This window comes from Syngnathus leptorhynchus, chromosome 2 (genome assembly GCF_054491065.1).
Source record: "Syngnathus leptorhynchus isolate UIUO chromosome 2, UIUO_Slep, whole genome shotgun sequence".
In the NCBI taxonomy this organism is placed as follows: Eukaryota; Metazoa; Chordata; class Actinopteri; order Syngnathiformes; family Syngnathidae; genus Syngnathus; species Syngnathus leptorhynchus.
In genome coordinates, this window is record NC_141196.1 from 18,334,779 (window position 1) to 18,352,716 (window position 17,938).

At 41.4% G+C, this 17,938-nt stretch overlaps 1 protein-coding gene across 1 annotated transcript in view; it reads left to right on the forward strand.

Annotated features, from left to right (window-relative positions):
- Positions 1 to 12,211: 12,211 nt before the first annotated feature.
- ppargc1b (peroxisome proliferator-activated receptor gamma, coactivator 1 beta) overlaps positions 12,212 to 17,938 on the forward strand; it is a 53,590-nt gene continuing 47,863 nt past the window's right edge. The window contains exon 1 of the mRNA XM_085934990.1: positions 12,212 to 12,292. Within this exon, the coding sequence (XP_085791116.1) occupies positions 12,212 to 12,292 (81 nt within the window). The remainder of the gene's footprint in view (positions 12,293 to 17,938) is intronic.

A 17,938-nucleotide genomic window follows, 5' to 3' on the forward strand; every position in this document is an offset into this window, starting at 1 on the left:
TGGACGCTCTCCCATCAGCCGGCATTTGTCCATGAGAGAGTGACAGATATACGAGGCTTTTTATTTGCTGCGTCTCCAGGTCGATATGGTCCACGGGCACCTGATGTCGTCCATGTACGTCGTTGTTGTTTTTTTTTTTTATATATTAATAGTATGCTGAAACCGTCATGTTGAAAAAGTTGAAGCAACTGAGTAAGAAACAGAACACCCACAGTTGTCTTTCCAGGGGTGTCGCATATATAGTACATGAAGAAGTTGTGCTATTTTTTTTTTTTTTTCTGTGAGCGCCTCATATTGGGGGGGACTACGAAAGATTGTGCTCGCTGCCTACACCTGCCAGGGGTTACCGGGAGCTTGACCCTTTCGTTGTTTTTCCACTTGAGCAGCATAGTGTGTGTTTCTGTGTGTTCACACTAAACAAACACACCAGGACTTAACCTTTACACCACGTTATGAAAACACACAATGAGGGGGCCTCAATATTTTTGTGTGCACGTGTGTGTGTATGCACATATGTGTGTGTGAGTGTGTTATTAGTCGGTCACACAGCGGTGTGACCGTTACATGTATGTCATGTCATGTGCATGTGTGTGTTTTGTGGGGAAGACTGGAGGCTTTCTTGTTTTGAATTCCTCGACGCCAACTGTCATAATAGACTTGTAAGTGCTGCGAGTGTGTGTGCATGTGTCACGTTCAAGAGGAAAACTAGCAAAGGCAATCACAACACCCTCATGGTCTTGAAAATGAACTTGTCATTATTACATAATTACACAATGAATTTAACTGGCCCCAATTATACACTAAATGCATTTCTGATTACAGTGAGATATGATCATTATTATTTTAGTACTGCGTATACTCGATAAACGTTTTGTGTTTTATTTGTTGTGATGAGCTGTAAGAGTTTTTTTTTTTTTGTGAAGTATGTATATTGGGGGGGGGGGTAAAGTGTGTAAGAGCAAAGTGAAATGTCCTTTACCGGTCGGATCATTTCTTTTGCTGTCGGTATTCTTTGACCATTATTTATGCTAAGCTACGATGGCCTCTCCTCATCGCATCCCGTTGTGCGACTGTGACATCATCGATCCAGAAGAGAGGCGGCCTTCAGACGGCCTTGGAAGCAGCAATCGCTCTCGCTCTCTCTCTCACACACACACACACACACACACACACACACACACACACACACACACACACACACACACACACACACACACACACAGCACAGCACAACACACGCACAGACGTACACTTGCACACATGCACATACACACACACACACTGGCACACGTAATGGCCACCCGTGATCAATAGCAGTGCTAATGGGAAGCTAACACACACACACACACACACACACACACGCACACACACGCACACACACAGGATAACGTCACTAGTTTGGGAATAACCTTTATATTTTAAGTGGATGTGTTCTTTTTTCACGTTTTGGTATTTCTATACTGTATATAGGATGAAGGCACTTGGCAACAGGTTTGTTTCATGTTACATCTTTTTTTTCTTTTGGTGGTTTTAGATACCTAATTTTGTTTCTTCTTGTTTTTCTTTACATTGCTTTTAAATGTTTCAAATGTTTTTAAAGTTTTCTGTTAATGTGTTTAGCCAATGTATTTTTCATTCTTTTCAAGTAATATTGGTCAAGCAATATAAATGTAAACAAATCAAATGTTTACTTTTGATTTTTTATGTATTGTGTTATAAGTGTTGTAAATGTAAAATCAATCCGATAATAATTATAAATAATAACTGTATGCAGTGAGTATGTGTCTGTGTTTAAAACATTTAAACGCATATAAATAAATATTCAAATAATTTGAGTATTAATTTATTACATCCCCAAGAGATTTTTAGATTGGTGTCAATATGAACGTGCTGTAAAGGCAGGTTGGATCTGACCTTTGAACCTTGGCTCTCTGCCTATTGACCTTATGCTACTTGCATGTTGTTTATCATTCAAAGGTCAATAGTGCTCTTTTCTGTTGACATTGTTTTAAAGCCTCTCTCAGGCAGCAGGGGATGCTAATTCAGGAAGGCTTCCTATTGGCCGCCGGCGAGGAAGAAGAAAAAGAGGATGAGGAAAGAAGAGAGAGAGTGAGAGTGATGAGTCATGTGACCCAGCGGCACGTGTAAAGCCTCTCCCTTTTTCCTGTGCTTCCACTTGGATACAACAGACGCTCTGAACCAATCACGACGCGACGTCTCTGTGTCATGGTGCTTAGCCGCCACCACCGCCACTCCACCCCCAATGTCACACTCCAAGTGCCTTTAACCATATCATGCCCACAAGCAGCAGTCTGATTGCACTGGTTCAAAACATGAGCCATTCTTGTTTCAAATTTAACTACTACAAAATGAGGCTTTATGTAAAAATTGAAGTTTCAAAGATTCAAAAGAAGTCAGTTATTGCTATTTTTCTGGGCAGCTTGATAGAGCACTGGTTAGGAGATGCACCTCCCAGTTCAGAGGTGCAGCGTTTGATTCTGGCTCCGGCTTACCTGTTTGAAGTTTGCATGTTCTCCTCGTGCTTGCGTGGGTTTTTTGAATTTTTTGGGGGGTGACATAGATGTGTTCACCCAATTTTATGTTGATCAATAAAACAAATAATGCCGGCAAAATCTTTTCCGTCTTTTCAGAAATCGCTACAGTGCGCATTTGAAGGGTACAATATATTTCCAGAGGATGAAGATGATTGTCAAAACGGGTGCGTTTTCATGCATGTTGAGGCCTTGATTAACTCGTGCAAAGAATAATTATAAAGGCACAGATTCAGAGTGATGATTTTTTAATTTTTGGAGCAATGCGAACAATGCTGCCACTTGTGGCCAAAGCATGTGAGTGCCGTTGTTTGCTGCAGTCAGCCTTCTGTCATAATGGCTCACTGGTGAGTCATATTGCATATAGTAGGCTTTCTCTCTCTCTCTCTCTCTCTCTCTCTCTCTCTCTCTCTCTCTCTCTCTCTGTCGCACACACACACACACACACACACACACACACACACACACACACACACACACACACACGCACGCTCATGGGATTAAAGGATGAGTATTGTCACTGTAACAAATGTTGGCTCTCTGCCTCATGATATAGTGCTAACAGTTTATGTATTTATTTGTATTTGAAGGCGTGTGTGTGTGTGTGTCTGTGTGTATGTCACTTTTTTTGTCTGTGGGTGGATTTCAGCTTCTTCACCAAGTTGCCAAATTGAAAACAAGATTAAAAAAAAAAAGGGGAAAATTCAGAAAAATCTTTGGAATAAAGTCAAACCATAAAAACATACCAGAGATCATGGTACTTAAGATCCTATTATAGGGTTTAGGGTTTTAGGGTTTAAGTTAGGTTTAAGTTCATTTAGGGTTCAAGTTAGGCACACTGAGCTGACAAATACAACTGAACTGTTTATTGTTTTGGTCCGATTTTAAATCAATTTGCTCGTGTTGTTCTATTTGCTAGTTAGCGCAAACCTAACCAGAGCTTGTGTCCTCACTCACTTTGGCAGTGATCACATTTCCTTTTTAACTGCTGGACAGGTTAACAGTGAAGTAACTGAAGGAAATGACTGGCTGGTAACCAGTTTGTATGTTGTATAAACATAATGTATCACCCACATACACACACCGAAATACAAACAGGAATAAAGAATATAGAATGAAAATGATCCTCCCCGGGCACCAGCCTTCCCCACGCTCCAATGACTGAGCGATCCAACACAATTGTTTCCTCTGAGTACACACAAACACACACACACACACACGCAAGCATTGCGAGCAGAGGGGAGATATCCTCACATAACCTCTGCAAACACATTCAAAATGCAGCATGATGACAGCTCATCTTGCTTACTGCTCCAAAACGCAAACAGACAAAGCTGCACGTTAACACAATCCCTCATACACACACACACACACACACACACACACACACACACACACACACGCACACACACACACACACACACGCACACAACCATCATCATCATCATCACACTAACACACACGCACGATGAGCAGCCAATATACTAGCAACCTCTGTGTTTTTCTGTGTGTGTGCGCGTTCATAAGATTATGTGTCTAAAAAAGAAAGCTGATTCTTGTGTGTGTGTGGGTGTGTGTGTGTGTGTGTGTGTGTGTAGATGTGCACCCCGACACGATGACATCCCGCCCATTTGTTTGGTTTTGTTTTTGTTTGCTGGTCAATGAATGAGCAGTGTGACCTCATTCATACCAGTTATTGATCAGCATCCCCTCTGAAAACTAAGCCTCAACCTCATTTTCTGATATGACATCAATAACATGCACGTGTTCAACTCATCAAAGACACAACTGCAGTACCGTAATTTCCGCACATAAGGCGCACTTTTTTTCTCAAAAACCAAAGCTGAGCCTTTTACCTTTTGTGTGAACCGAATTCCAAAATCTGTAAATGCTCCTGTGTGGCTGCCGTAATATGTAGATGTAATAACACAATTGAGGTTTTCTGGAAAACCAGAGTCCTTGCCAAAGAACAACGTGACAACCACAAGTACACTGTGATCAACTCTGAAATAACCTACTTGAACTCAAAAAATGTTCAAATTTGGGGCGTTTAAATCAACTATCATCAATTCTGCACAAATTTTAACAGTCCACTTTTTGTGACTCATGATTTAATGCTGCAGTTCAGTTAATTTTGCTTCTCCTTCTGGTTTGCAAGTCTTTTGTTTGAAACCTTAACACCTGTCTTGAAATCAGACTCAAAAGCCTAATAGAATCCCGAAGTGATTGTGGCTTCAAATTTTACTATTTGATTATTTAATAAGATGAAAATGAATGAATATATTTTATTATATTTTCATTTAAATACTACTGTAAGTGAGGCCCACACATTGCTCCATTTCTGATCTAAAAGCATGTTGGGTCACATCAGTGTTGTGTCACATCAGCACATCTCATTCTCTGCGGGCACCTGCACGACTCCCCCCCCCCCCCCCCCCGCGCCTTTTTTTTTTCTCACAGATGCTCAGGAAGCCTTGAGTTGCCCTCGACCTGACCTTCACATTCCATCAGCCAATGGGATGAGCTCTGGCAAGCTGCATGGCTTCACGTTTTCGCATACTTTATGATTATCTCAGCATTCTGCGCAGTGAAGCTGGCTAAAAAGGCTCCTCGCTGGTGTATTTTCTCCCTCGAGTGATGCGTTCTCGGAGCCTCGTTCATGAAGCCATGCCCTTTTATTTTTATTGTTCAGGTGCTACAGTAAGAGAATAGAATCAAATAGAATGCAACCTGCAGCAAACTGGTGCTACCAGAGACCGGCTATGCGAGTTCCTTGTCACATAAATACAACTGCCAGATCAGATCAGATGCTAAGGTGGTTATTTGAGTTTGAACTGAATATATTTTTCTCCATTTACCCATTTCAGAGCATTTTTGCCCGTATCTCTTCTTTAAACAAGTAGCCCCACCCGATCCATGAAAACGACCATGTCCTCACTGTGTGATGTCACAAAGTGAGCAGTCCCACCCCCTTACAGCTCCTGCTGACTAAACACATGCCCAGTTTCAAGAGAAGCTATCCCTGCAACTTGACTTCACATAATAATAATAATAATAATACATTTTATTTGTAAGGCGCCTTTCAAGGCACTCAAGGACATACACAATCAAATATAAAAACAGTATAAAAGTAAGGAAACATCTGCAGGAGAATGGGGGGTTCAAGTATATGCTTGTTTAAAAAGGTGTTTTTTTGGGTGGGATGCAAACTGTAGAATGGAATATTTTAAATCTATATATCTATATATCTATATCTATATCTCTCTCTAATATATATATATATATATATATATATATATATATATATATATATATATATATATATATATATATATATATATATATATATATATATATATATATATATATATATATATATATTATATTGGTCCACGGACAAACAAAACGTTCAAGTAAACAAGAAGGCACATACAATAAATAAACAAGAGCGCTGAATAAATAAATAAATAAATAAATAAATAAATAAGAGGAGCAAAAATGGAGCAAGTGTGCATACGGCAGACAGTCAGAATATAGTGCAAAAGTACAGGAGGAGTAGTGCAAGGCAGCCAAAGTGGCCCAAAAGGCCAGGACGTTATGCAGCCGAGGGTGGAGGGGGGTTATATAGTATATAATAAAGTTTGATATAGTATGTCCAGCTCCTTTAAATAAAAAAGATGATTATATTTCTCATGTATGGCCTTTCTTAGAGGATGATTAGGCTTTGTATCATTGGCACTTGTTAACATGCTAGAGAATGGGCATTCCCCCACATGCTTTGTTGCGGTTAGAACTACAACAAATCACAGCCGACTAGCTTTGCAGTCACTTTTTTCCTCCCCACTGGAGAGGGGGATGCCTCGCAATGCAGCCCGTCGAGGGCTCTTCCAAGCAGGCTAAAGTTGAAGGTTGTCCCCTTGAGCTGCAGATTGAAGCATGGAATCAGCAAGCCTTTTAGGCACGTAGGACGCATGAAGCTGGCGACCGTGTACGACCACGTAAGCGTCCAGGCATGTCATTAAATTGCCCTGTATCTCCAGCTGCAGCCCATCAAGCGAAGCCATCAATCACAGCACTGGTGATTCGCTAATACTCTCTATCTGCTCCCGCCCAGTGCAGCATCAGGACCACCACGCCCAAGACCTTGGAGAAGGAGCAACACGCTCTGCAATGTGTCAAGGCCAAACAGCGCATGTTCACGCCTAATGCTAATTCACTGAGAAAATACAGTCTTGAAATGGCAAACGATTGCTTTTAAATGGGAAATTAGAACATTTTAACATAAATTTCAATAGTAACACAACCTGTTAAGGCAAAATTATAAGAAACTGCGTTTTTAGCGGCAAAATATATGTTCATGTCTTTAATAGCAAATGATTGCATTTCAATATTAAATTACCATTGTATGCCCAATATAACCTGTTCCTGAATCAATGTTTTGAGACAGTTCATGACATGTTCATGCCTATAAAGTAGCTTTTTGTTAAAGAACAAATAAAGGGTTTGGATGGCAAGCTAAAACATAAATATGACCGTGATCTGTTCAGCATATGCGCACGCAGGCATAAACACATATTAAGTGATAGTGTAGCTATGGAGAGATGGCAAAAGTGGCATCGCCTACTTGGGTTTAATTGATCTTGGTTAGGGCAAAAATATGTTTGAGCATTTCATTGAAGCAATCTGTTGTCATGGGTGAGTAAATATAAGTGTTTTCAAATGGCAAAACTTTCCTGGTGGAATAGTGAAAAACATAGTGACCAAATGTGGCATTTAAATGCACAACTCGTCTGCCTTATTATGAATCACTCATTTTCAATGAAAACATCGTCTTTCAAGGTCAACTACAATGCCAAATATTGTCTCAAATGTCTCATTTTGAGCAATCTTATAAATAGTGCTTTGGGAGCCTAGTATAGCATTTACCTTTACAGTCTATCTACTTGTAAACAAGTTAAGATGAAAAGCGATCCCGCAGGCTTGTTGCCTTAGAATAACGATTCCGTTGGTAGATTTACGGCAGAGAGGACGGGGTGTTCTCAGAGCGCCCCCTTGGCAGCAATGCGGGCTGTCAGCTGCCAGGCATAGCGACGAAGCTTAGTGACCGCTCGACCTCGCCATTGCCGCGCTGGTGGTGACGGTGGGACGGCTGACAGCGAGGAGGTGAATGTGAAGGCCAGACATCCAAATGTCAGCGTTCCAAAACTCACTCGCTCTCCATTTACAACTGCCAGACTGAAAAGGAAATCGCATGGGATCAACCTCTCATGCCCTCATACAACATTGTTGACTATTCTTGCTGCTGTTCACGTTCACATCTGTCCACGTGACATTCTGGTCATAGAGAAAATTCTTGTACGATTGTCAATAAACTGGTGATTGTGGTCTGGATTTTCGCAACGCATAAGGCTGCCGACCATTCTTGCTGCTGGTCACAGTGTCGTTTATGATCCTATAAATGCATGTGAGCCACGTAAATCTACTAAGGAAACAAGTATCACTTGGCTGGGTGATGATTTTGCAGGATACTGCATGTGTCATAAATGTCATATAAAGCAATCTGGTTCCATCTCAGAGCAGTGATGATTGTTTTGGGAGGATGCAGTCAATAAATAACTAGAAAAACATGACTCCAGATGATCAACTGTGTATAGATGCATCATCACAACCAAGTGTTCAAGTCATATTAACATTTACTAAAATGTTAAGTGTTCAACACCCAATGGCGTTCATCATGACGATAAAATCAGGCCATACACAGCAATAATGGTGAACAAATCTTCCTTAATTCGGAATGAATTCAGGTAAAACCCACAGTAATGGTCAAAACAAATGCCTGTTGTCATGAAGATTTAAGATTTTCCTTTTCACTTTAGTGTGGTGTTCAGATCCATAGCCCCCCCCCCCCCAAAATGGCAACACCAGACATCACCTAGTCGGGATGCTGTGCGTGAACGTTGCCTTCAGTTTGACACTTTTGACAACTGGTTGACTGGCCAAACATTTCTTCATGAACAAGCCTTGATCTCCTGATGGCTGGTCAGAAGTTGCGTGGTCTTGCGGAATCTTTGGTTCCCCTTCAAAATTACATGGTAGCAAAACAAACAGAAGAATCTGGAGACAAACCAATCGTTTTACATTCTCAAGTCCATAGGTGAGATGACGACAATAGTTATCAAGTCGCTTCATGAACCCAGGCTCTCATCCTAAAGCTTGGGGTTTTCTTCGCTCCATCCTCTTATCATCCTTAATTGCACCCAGGTCCAGCGAAGTGTCCACAACATTTCAGTTGAGATTTAGACGGGTTTAACAGTAAAAATGTGCTTGTACAGCTGATTAATCTGATATATATCATAAATGACCAAAGCGATCTAGCCAAGTAAAAAGAGGAACACAGAAAATCCTGGGTCACCAAAGCTCGTGACGCTAAACTCGCTTCGTAGTATAACCTAAGGCTATAATACTACTAAGGGTTGTTATTGCAACACCGACATTCTGTTTTTAACATCGTCCCTGAACTTTTAACACTGGTATATTTGCATGACAGTAGTAAAATGAGTAGGAATGCATGTTGTACTACATCGATGACGAGACTGCATCCTCAAACTGTTGTTGATGGGCTAAATATAAATGTGCAACATAAAAGTCGAGTATCTAATTGGATTGTTTTAGATGGACAGCAGTAAATGGTGAGAAATATAATGTGTTATACTGAAGATTTTATTGGGTCCTATGTGCTGATCTGCTACCCGAGTGATGGCTGTTTTACTATTCACCTGTCACCAGATATGGCAGCTTTATTTGGAAATGTGTGTGTGTGTTGGCTCTTGATACATAGACTGTCACCCACACAAACATGCACGCACACACACAAACCCATTCATTTTGGAACATGACAAGTGTCTTTTTATTCATTTCTAATTTTTGTAGTGGAACAAATACACAGGCATACAGAGACAGACACACACATGCATTTAGCATTTGTCCTAAGGTCAGTAATGCTGGTCAGACCTCAAACGACATGGTCCACTGTGGGTATCACCTGTCTCAAAGTGTTAACCTTTTATATTTTGACACACACACACACATGCACACACACATGCACGCACGCACTCACGCACGACTCAGCCGACCTCTATCAAGACCCAACGAAAGTATAAGGTGGATGATAAACAGAAGAATATGATTCATTACTCCAACTTTTTCTGTTGTGAAAGGTCGCAATTATCACTGACAAAGAACAATTGCATGACAGTAATTGTAATAGTGTGAGAAAACATGTGATGCTTCTGTTTGCTACTATTTACTCTTCCCCGATGTTCCGTTCCCCTATGCATGACTTCTTCATATGCGGTAACTTTCGAAATGATCAAAGTATTCTTGCCAAATGTTTCCCCCAGAAAGGCTCATGCTCACTTGAGCAAGTCAAAGCCCGTTTGACATTGTTATTATTTTAAGTTTGTTTGTGGATAATACTGCAGAATGTTGTAAGGGAGGAGGAGACTGTAAATTTATTATTATTATTATTAAAACAGTCCTTTCTCAGTGGTGGATAATGTTCTTCTCTGGTCCAGTAGATGGTGACAACTACAGCATTTAAAGGCGATAAAAAGACAAACATTATGTGGCAGCTTGTGACGAAATTCATCCAGACAATGAAAACACTGCTCCCAAACATTCCAAAGCGTTGGTTGAGGCATGTCGACTGAAAAACGGGATCAACAAATTGATGATTCACGTTTAGAGGAATGAGAAACAGGGAAGGAGTGGAACTGGCTAGATCCAGATGATAGGAAAAAGTTGAGTCAGGTCAACTTTATTTATTTAGTTCTTAACCACAGAAGTAAAAGACAAATTTGAAATTTCTTGTTTTGGGAGCACAACTCAGTAAAGATCCACGCATGCCTTTTACTAGCGACTCATTTCAACATCCACATATAGGAGAACATATGTGAGCCATGTGTCATACTGTAAATCTTTTTGGAAGACCCCTGCAAAAACTACACTCATAACTCCTTTTGAATCCCAGAATTTCTGCTTCAAACCAAAATGGCTGAGTTCCTGTTCAATTATAGCTATGGGTCCTTCCTTAAGACATTTTGATGCATCCCATATTGACACTTTCGTCTACTGTTTATTTATTTAATATTATTTATTCATATGTAGACACTTTTGTCTATTGTTTATTTGTAAAATCCTTTTATTTATATATTGATACTTTTGTCTGCTGTTTATTTGTTGATAATCATGGGTATTGCATCTGCTGCGGATCTATTCTCTCTTGTTTTGTCGTGTCCGATGTTGATATTGTCTATCTGTTTATATATGTATTTAATTGTTCATTCATACTATTTTCCCCCAGGGATCATGAAAGTATCGATCGATCAATACGACATAATATAATATAATATATAATATAATATATAATGTAGGGTGGCTCAGTTTCACACTGGTTAGCACGTCCACCTCATAGTTCGGAGGGTCCGGTTTCAATTCCACCTCCAGCCATCCCTGTGTGAAGTTTGCATGTTCTCCCTGTGCCTGCATGGGTTTTCTCCGGGCACTCCGGTTTCCTCCCACATCCCAAAAACATACATGGTAGGCCGATTGAACACCCCAAATTGTCCCTCGGTATGAGTACAAGTGCTGATGGTTGTTCGTCTCTGTGTGCCCTGCGATTTGCTGGCAACCGGTTCAGGGTGTCCGATGACTGCTGGGATAGGCTCCCGTGGGGACAAGCGGTACAGGAAATGGATGGATATATAATAATAATAATAATTATATATATATATATATATATATATATATATATATATATATATATATATATATATATATATATATATATATATATATATATATACACACACACACACACACTGTGGATCTTCGGTATTCGAACGTCGAACGAGCAGTAAAGCCATCTTAAAACACAAAGACGCTCCAAAGCAACGTGATAGTGAGCGCCCGGCGCGCTACGGTTGCGCGATTGGACCAAATTAAGCTCCCTGCGCACTGAGGTCCACTTAAATTTTGGAAAGTACATTAGACTTTAAAAATATATTTTAAATTTCTGCGGCCGCTCTGTCACAAAAATGCGACCAACGCGGTGCAGTTGCGCGGTCGGCGAAGCGCTACGTTTGCGCGTTCGGCGGTGCGCTTCAGTTGCGCGATCGGACAAAAATGCGCAAATGAAAAAATTGACGTTTTTTTTTTGCTTGGAACAAATTACATTTTTTTTCCCATGATTTGTAATTGGAAAACATGATTCAGAATTTGAACGATTCACTTCTCGAACAGCCTTCTGGAACGGATTGTGTTCGAAAACCGAGCCTCCACTGTATATAAAATAATAATCCAACAATAATATAATATATAATAATATATATATATAATAGTAATCATCACCAAAATAAATAATCCAGGAATTAGTATAATTATATCATGTTTACCCCACTCTGATGATTTTCTTAGAGGATTGTTTTTATTTGGGTTGGTTTTGTAGTTACTGTTACTGATGTAAGAGTGTTTGTGTGCATGTCTGCCAGTGAGCTTGATTTCAGTGTAAACAGAAGCGCCCCCTGCCGATCACAGGTGTCACTGCAACCCTCCTTCTATTACTCTGCCGCCTGGCTTCGCGGCGCCTCATTCACTAGAAGATGGCGGACTGCGCTTCACTATTAGATGAGGAACTCTCGTCCTTCGTCTTCAATTACCTAACAGAGAATCCCGACAGCCAGGTAAGACCTCCGGTTGGTGCATGTGAGAGTCTTGGTTTGGCTCGTCCCCCGGCTTCCTTCTTCGTTTTGACTGGTCTCCATCACTGCCACCGGTGCTTGGAGCGACGAGAGGCCGGCTTGAGGGAGCCCTTTGCCGGCTTGTCAGCAGCAACTTGCATGCGCAGTGCTCCGCGGTGTCTTGACTTGCTGCGTTCACGTGGAGGATTTGACATCACCTTCGCTTCGGAGGATTCGTGGCAAACAAATGTGTGGTTTTATGCGGTGGAGGTGTGCGTGTGGGCGCTCAGCCCCCCCTTGCTGCAGCTGGGGGACTGCGGAGCCGCACTTTGGAAACTTTTTGACGCATTCTTCACGGGGGAAGTTAGCTGTCAGTGTAACCCGGCGTGGACACGTGGTAGAACCGCCAGCCCGTGCAGCGAGCCCCGAGAAGGGGGACCAAGATGATCGATCCCCTCCCTGGGAAGACTTTTTATCGGCATTTTGTTGTCACAACACACCTGCTTGTATATTTGATTGCACGTTTTTTGCTGTTGAATAATGACCGCCGCGCGTGCTGTTGAGAAGCTGTTACGTGTGCTGGTGGGAAGCTGTTACGTTGACGTTTCGGGGGGGGTTCTTTGCTCCTCTGCAGACCGCTCGCTGCCCCTCCAACTTGGGTCAACTCTCACGGTGCTCCGTGCCTGGGGTAGCATTGTGGTTATGACGAGACATTATTTGACGTTTATAGTGCTATTAGTGAAGGCGTGCGCTTTTTTTTTTTTTGGGGGGGGGTCCCCAAACGTGTAACTGGCCTTTTCTTTTTAACCATGCTGTATATATTGGCGATGTGTGTGTCCTGTTTTCCTGCCGGAGAAAAAAATCGCCGTTCAAGCGAATTGTCAAGGTGCGTTTGTGCACCTTGCGATCAAGCGCAACTTTTCCGAGATGAGACGTGGTTACACAAATCCAACCACGTATGGGATAATTTTGTGCTCCGATGTGTTCCGGAGGCCATCCCCTGCGGTTACAATGTGACGCGTTGCGTTTAACGTGAGATGGTGAGAAATAAAAGCGAATTAAATCTCCAATGTGGTCATTTTCGTTCGAAGCTCCGGCCAACGGCTGGCGTATGACAAGACAGAGCGGCTTGGGATCAAGGCTCTAATCCCTCATCTTGCTCCTGGATGGATGCCGCGCTTCCAAAACACGCACAAGCATGCTTACTTAGACCCCCTGGCCCCTCCCCACCTTCATCTAATCCTTCTCCAAGATGCACCCCAAACCTATCCACCCACCTTCCCTGATATAGCCACTGCATCACTGCTGTGTGACATTGGTGACTGCATCATGTGTTCAAGCAGATTGGCACTTGAAGCAGGTTAAGTGTGTGTGTGCGTGTGTGTGTGTGTGCATGAAGCGGTCTATTTATAACTCACCGTATTAACCTTATCATTCAACTGCATTGTGACATTGCAATATTCAGCATTTAATCTCGCCGCACACGTTAGTTCATGCTTTGACCTTGCTCCTCATATTCAGGCTTGTGACCACGTTGTCATGCTCCCGTGAGGAAAAACAAGCGCGACCAGTCCATGTGTCAACTTCCAAATGAGGTCGACGTGCATTTAAACGTTGGAGCAGGCTTCATAGATTATGCTCAATGTGTGCCCGTGTGTATCAGAATTACTGGAATAATAACTGTCTGCTTTGAATCTTATCATTTGCGTTAATATTTACTCAGGGTTATTAAACGGTGCTCTCTCTCTCTCTCTCTCTACCACTTCGTGACTACGTCGCTCGCCCCCCCCCCCCCCCCCCTGTAATACTACTCCTCGTGATGTGTTACAGAACCGAGCTGCTGCAGTCATGTGAGTCGTAGTGGAGGAGGGAGGCAGGAAGGGAGGCGTTAACGTGACGTCGACGGTGGCGCGCCTCCTCCTTTTCCCTCCAGCATGTGACTCTTCCTCTTCTCTCTCTCTGGGCTGGCTGGCTGTCATTCCCCCTGTTGCACATTCACACGTTTTCTTTTTTTTTTGAGCAACGTTTGTCGCAGCCAGTTTTAGAGGGGATGTTTAATGTGGAAAAATGAGTGATGTTTGCCCATAAATAGCCTTGTCTTGATGACTGATTGCCCATCCATCATGTGTGAAATCAAGCAACCAAGTATAGTCCGTATAGGGACCCCCCCACACAAACAGTGAAAATAATATTAGAAAATTATATTTTGAATAAATCATTATACATTTTGTTAGAAAAATATCATTACATCGTTACAGCCCAAATTTATTTCGCGTTATTATAATCAACGATCCCAACACAATAAATACAAATAAAGTGGAGCGATTATTTTCGTGCACTTGCACTGTTTCCTGACATTCAGCACTATAGTATCCGTGACTTTGAAGGTGTGTGGCTTTGAAATTGCAGGGCCTGTCTTTGAGAGTCAGTAAATAAGTAATGATGGGCATTTCGTCCGGAACGGAACCGTTTGTATATTTCCACCTGTTGGTCTCCTTCTGTCAGCAGTGCCGTTTGAAATAACCTGCAATCGATCAATCGATCAATCAATCAATCAATCAATCAATCAATCAATCAATCAATCAATCAATGAGAAAATAAGTGACAGCTCTATATCATTTCGAAAAATCACATTTTATTTATAATGCACCAAGTGATCTAAAGACAAATTGAACAGATCATTCCACAGCCATCCTGCAACAAAGTCAGTCACAATTGATGCATGTTTGTGTGCTTTAATTCATGTGATGGCTCTTCTCATTAGTCATTCATGTCAACCAACCGCCACCTTGCACTGTCGAAATTGAGTGACACAGAATTACCTCCCGTCCATAAAGACATTTTAAAGCTTATGTATCAAGTTTCTCAGAGAAATAAAGATGGCGGATTTGAAGAACCATTTGGCCACACCCATTACCTTGTTTGGTAAACCCGCCACAACAGATGTGACGTAATGGATAAAAATACGTAATAGAAAACGGAGAAAACTGAACGGAGTAAAAAAATAACCACAAACAGATCATAAAAGTATCTCTGCAGCACCTAGAGTGATAGATTACACTTTTCTATAATCTTGGAGACTCGAAGTACACAATAAAATGAATGTAATGGCAAACCAAGTGGATTTTTCATGATCCGTACTTTTAATTCAAACTCACAACCATTAAATGAGTACAAAGTGAATAGCCACGGATAACTAATAAGAAAAAAACCACAGGTTGAAATAAATGGAATTATAATTGGTTTAGCCGATGGCGACAAACAACTTGTGCTTTGTAGGATAATCAATCAAGTGCTATGCAACCAACATTTGCAAACTCTCAAACCAAAAGTAGCAAACATTTGCAAACTCTCAAAACTCTCAGTTAATAATGCTTAAAGTCATTTCACCGGAGACCCCCCCTGTACTCCCTCGCACTATGAGTCAGCAACCTGTGTGTGTATCATGTGACCATCTCAAATGTCAGTACCTCTCTGAGCACATTTATCCTGATGCCGCTGGTGCAACTATCATCATCATCATCATCATAATAACAGTGTACGATTGGCAGATTGCATTGGAATGCTCTTCTATTGTATTTAATAAACTCAATTTTTACCAGGTAGTGCAATTTTATTTAGTTTAGTACATTTATTTTTGTGAGAATCTAGTATATGTACGGAGATAATAATTAGTTAACAGATAATAGTTTTTGGGCATCGTTCGCTTGTGGCGTTGTTTGGGTTGGTGGTTAACGTCAGTAGATTACGTTTTTTTTTTGGGTGTAGGTAAATAAAGTAAAATATTTCAAAAATATGTTTAAAAACAATAATAATAGCATTGCGACAACAGCAAGACTGGGTCAGCCAGTGGTGTCTCAGCCAGAGGTGTAGACGGTGCTCGGGAAGGTCTGTGCTTCTTTGATGGCCTCTGTCACCACCCGAGCGGCATTCATCAATTCCGCAGAGCATAGTTTGCTAACAAATTGTTGCCATCAATTATAACCCAGTTCCTCGGAAGAGACTGGTAAAGTGGTATTGGTTTGTTAGTATCGGAGCATGTTTGCGGATTTAGATTTAGGTCTTGGGGTTATTTTATATATTGGGATTATTTTTACGTTAGGGTTCAGTTTAGAGGGTTAATGTAATTAGAAGAACCTTCATCTGAGGTTCACCAAAGTCTCAAAATTGTCCATCAGTGTGATTATAAGTTTGTCTACATGTGTTCTGTGGTTGGTAGGCAACAAAGTCAATCCAAGAGGATAAGTGTCATAGAAAATGCATGAATGGGCTGCTTGGTTGGAGAGTTAGGGTTAGCTGGCTAGGATTAGGGTTAGATAGCTTTGGGTTGGAGGGATGCCTTGGAGGATTAGAATTAGGGGGTTAGGGTTAGGAAGTTACATTTAGAGCGGAGTGTAAGTAGATCGTGGGCAGCCAGGACAGGGCTGTAAAATTGAACATTTCAAACCTACTTCTCCTGTCCTGATGCGTAAAAATATCACTGTTTGGTTTAGCAATATCCTACTTTGATGCATTCTGCGAGGGGGATTCATTTCGATTTTTGCTTCACTGATGTGCGAAAGAAGTTATTTCATTGATGTGCGAAAGAAGCTATTGCGACGCACTTTCAGAGCGCTAACGTTCGACCTCCAGTATCCATTGGAGGTTGACATGGCATCCGACTCGGATGCACGCCCTTCCCAAAGGAGAGCATTGTGTTTGCGCTCAATAATTCATCAAGGTGCTTACTCAGCTTCTGTTTCGTGTTTCATGATAAGGAAGTTGTCCTCGAAGTTTGGTAAGCCTGTCTGTCATGAGTCGAATCACACTAAAGTGAAGAAGCCATGCCTGAAAAGACAGACGGGGTTTTAGTTTGAAGCGGCAAATTTCGGGCTAAATTTTTGTCGTGATTGAAACAAACTTATCTCTTGCCAGTTCAACATGAATTTTCACAGCAACATACATCATGGGAATAACTACAAAAAAAGACTGATGAACCATGCTCCAAATTAGCCAATAGGTACACCATTTTGTTTTGAAGTGGTCATTTTAGGGTGATTTTTGCTGTTTCCAGGTTTGTTCTTGAGTGTGAAATTTGGTAGGAATTTCTATCACACAAATGAACAGTTTTAGTTAATGAGGCAACTACGGAAAATGACAAAAAATGCTTGTTAGGTGAAATATTGCACGACGACTCAGCCTCATTGTGTGTGTGTATATCATAAATAAGTGCATGCTGACACTGCACACACCAGTCCGTACCTGCTCATGGCACCTGGTTGCCACAGCGACAAAACATGCTGGCACCTGTGTGTGTGTGTGTGTGTGTGTGTGTGTGTGTGTGTGTGTCCAATGGGCAATGGAAATTTCCTTTCACCTTTTCTCTGTTTTGCACCTGTGCCCTTGAAATGTGCACTCCAAATCTTCAACAAGACTTCGACCGCCAAAAGCTGTTTGCGCTTTCAGTTTAGTTATCCATAAATTTTATGGGCCCTTGTCTTAACTATTAGCTAAGAATGTGGGTTTAGACATTCACTTTTAGTAAGACAGTAACTCTATGCTCATTGTTCACTAAGAGAGTTGTTTGGCTAACCAAAACAAACGTTTGGCATTGGTAGATCTATTAGCTTAGCGTGATAGCATTTCATAGGCATGTAGTTACAGTTAGCC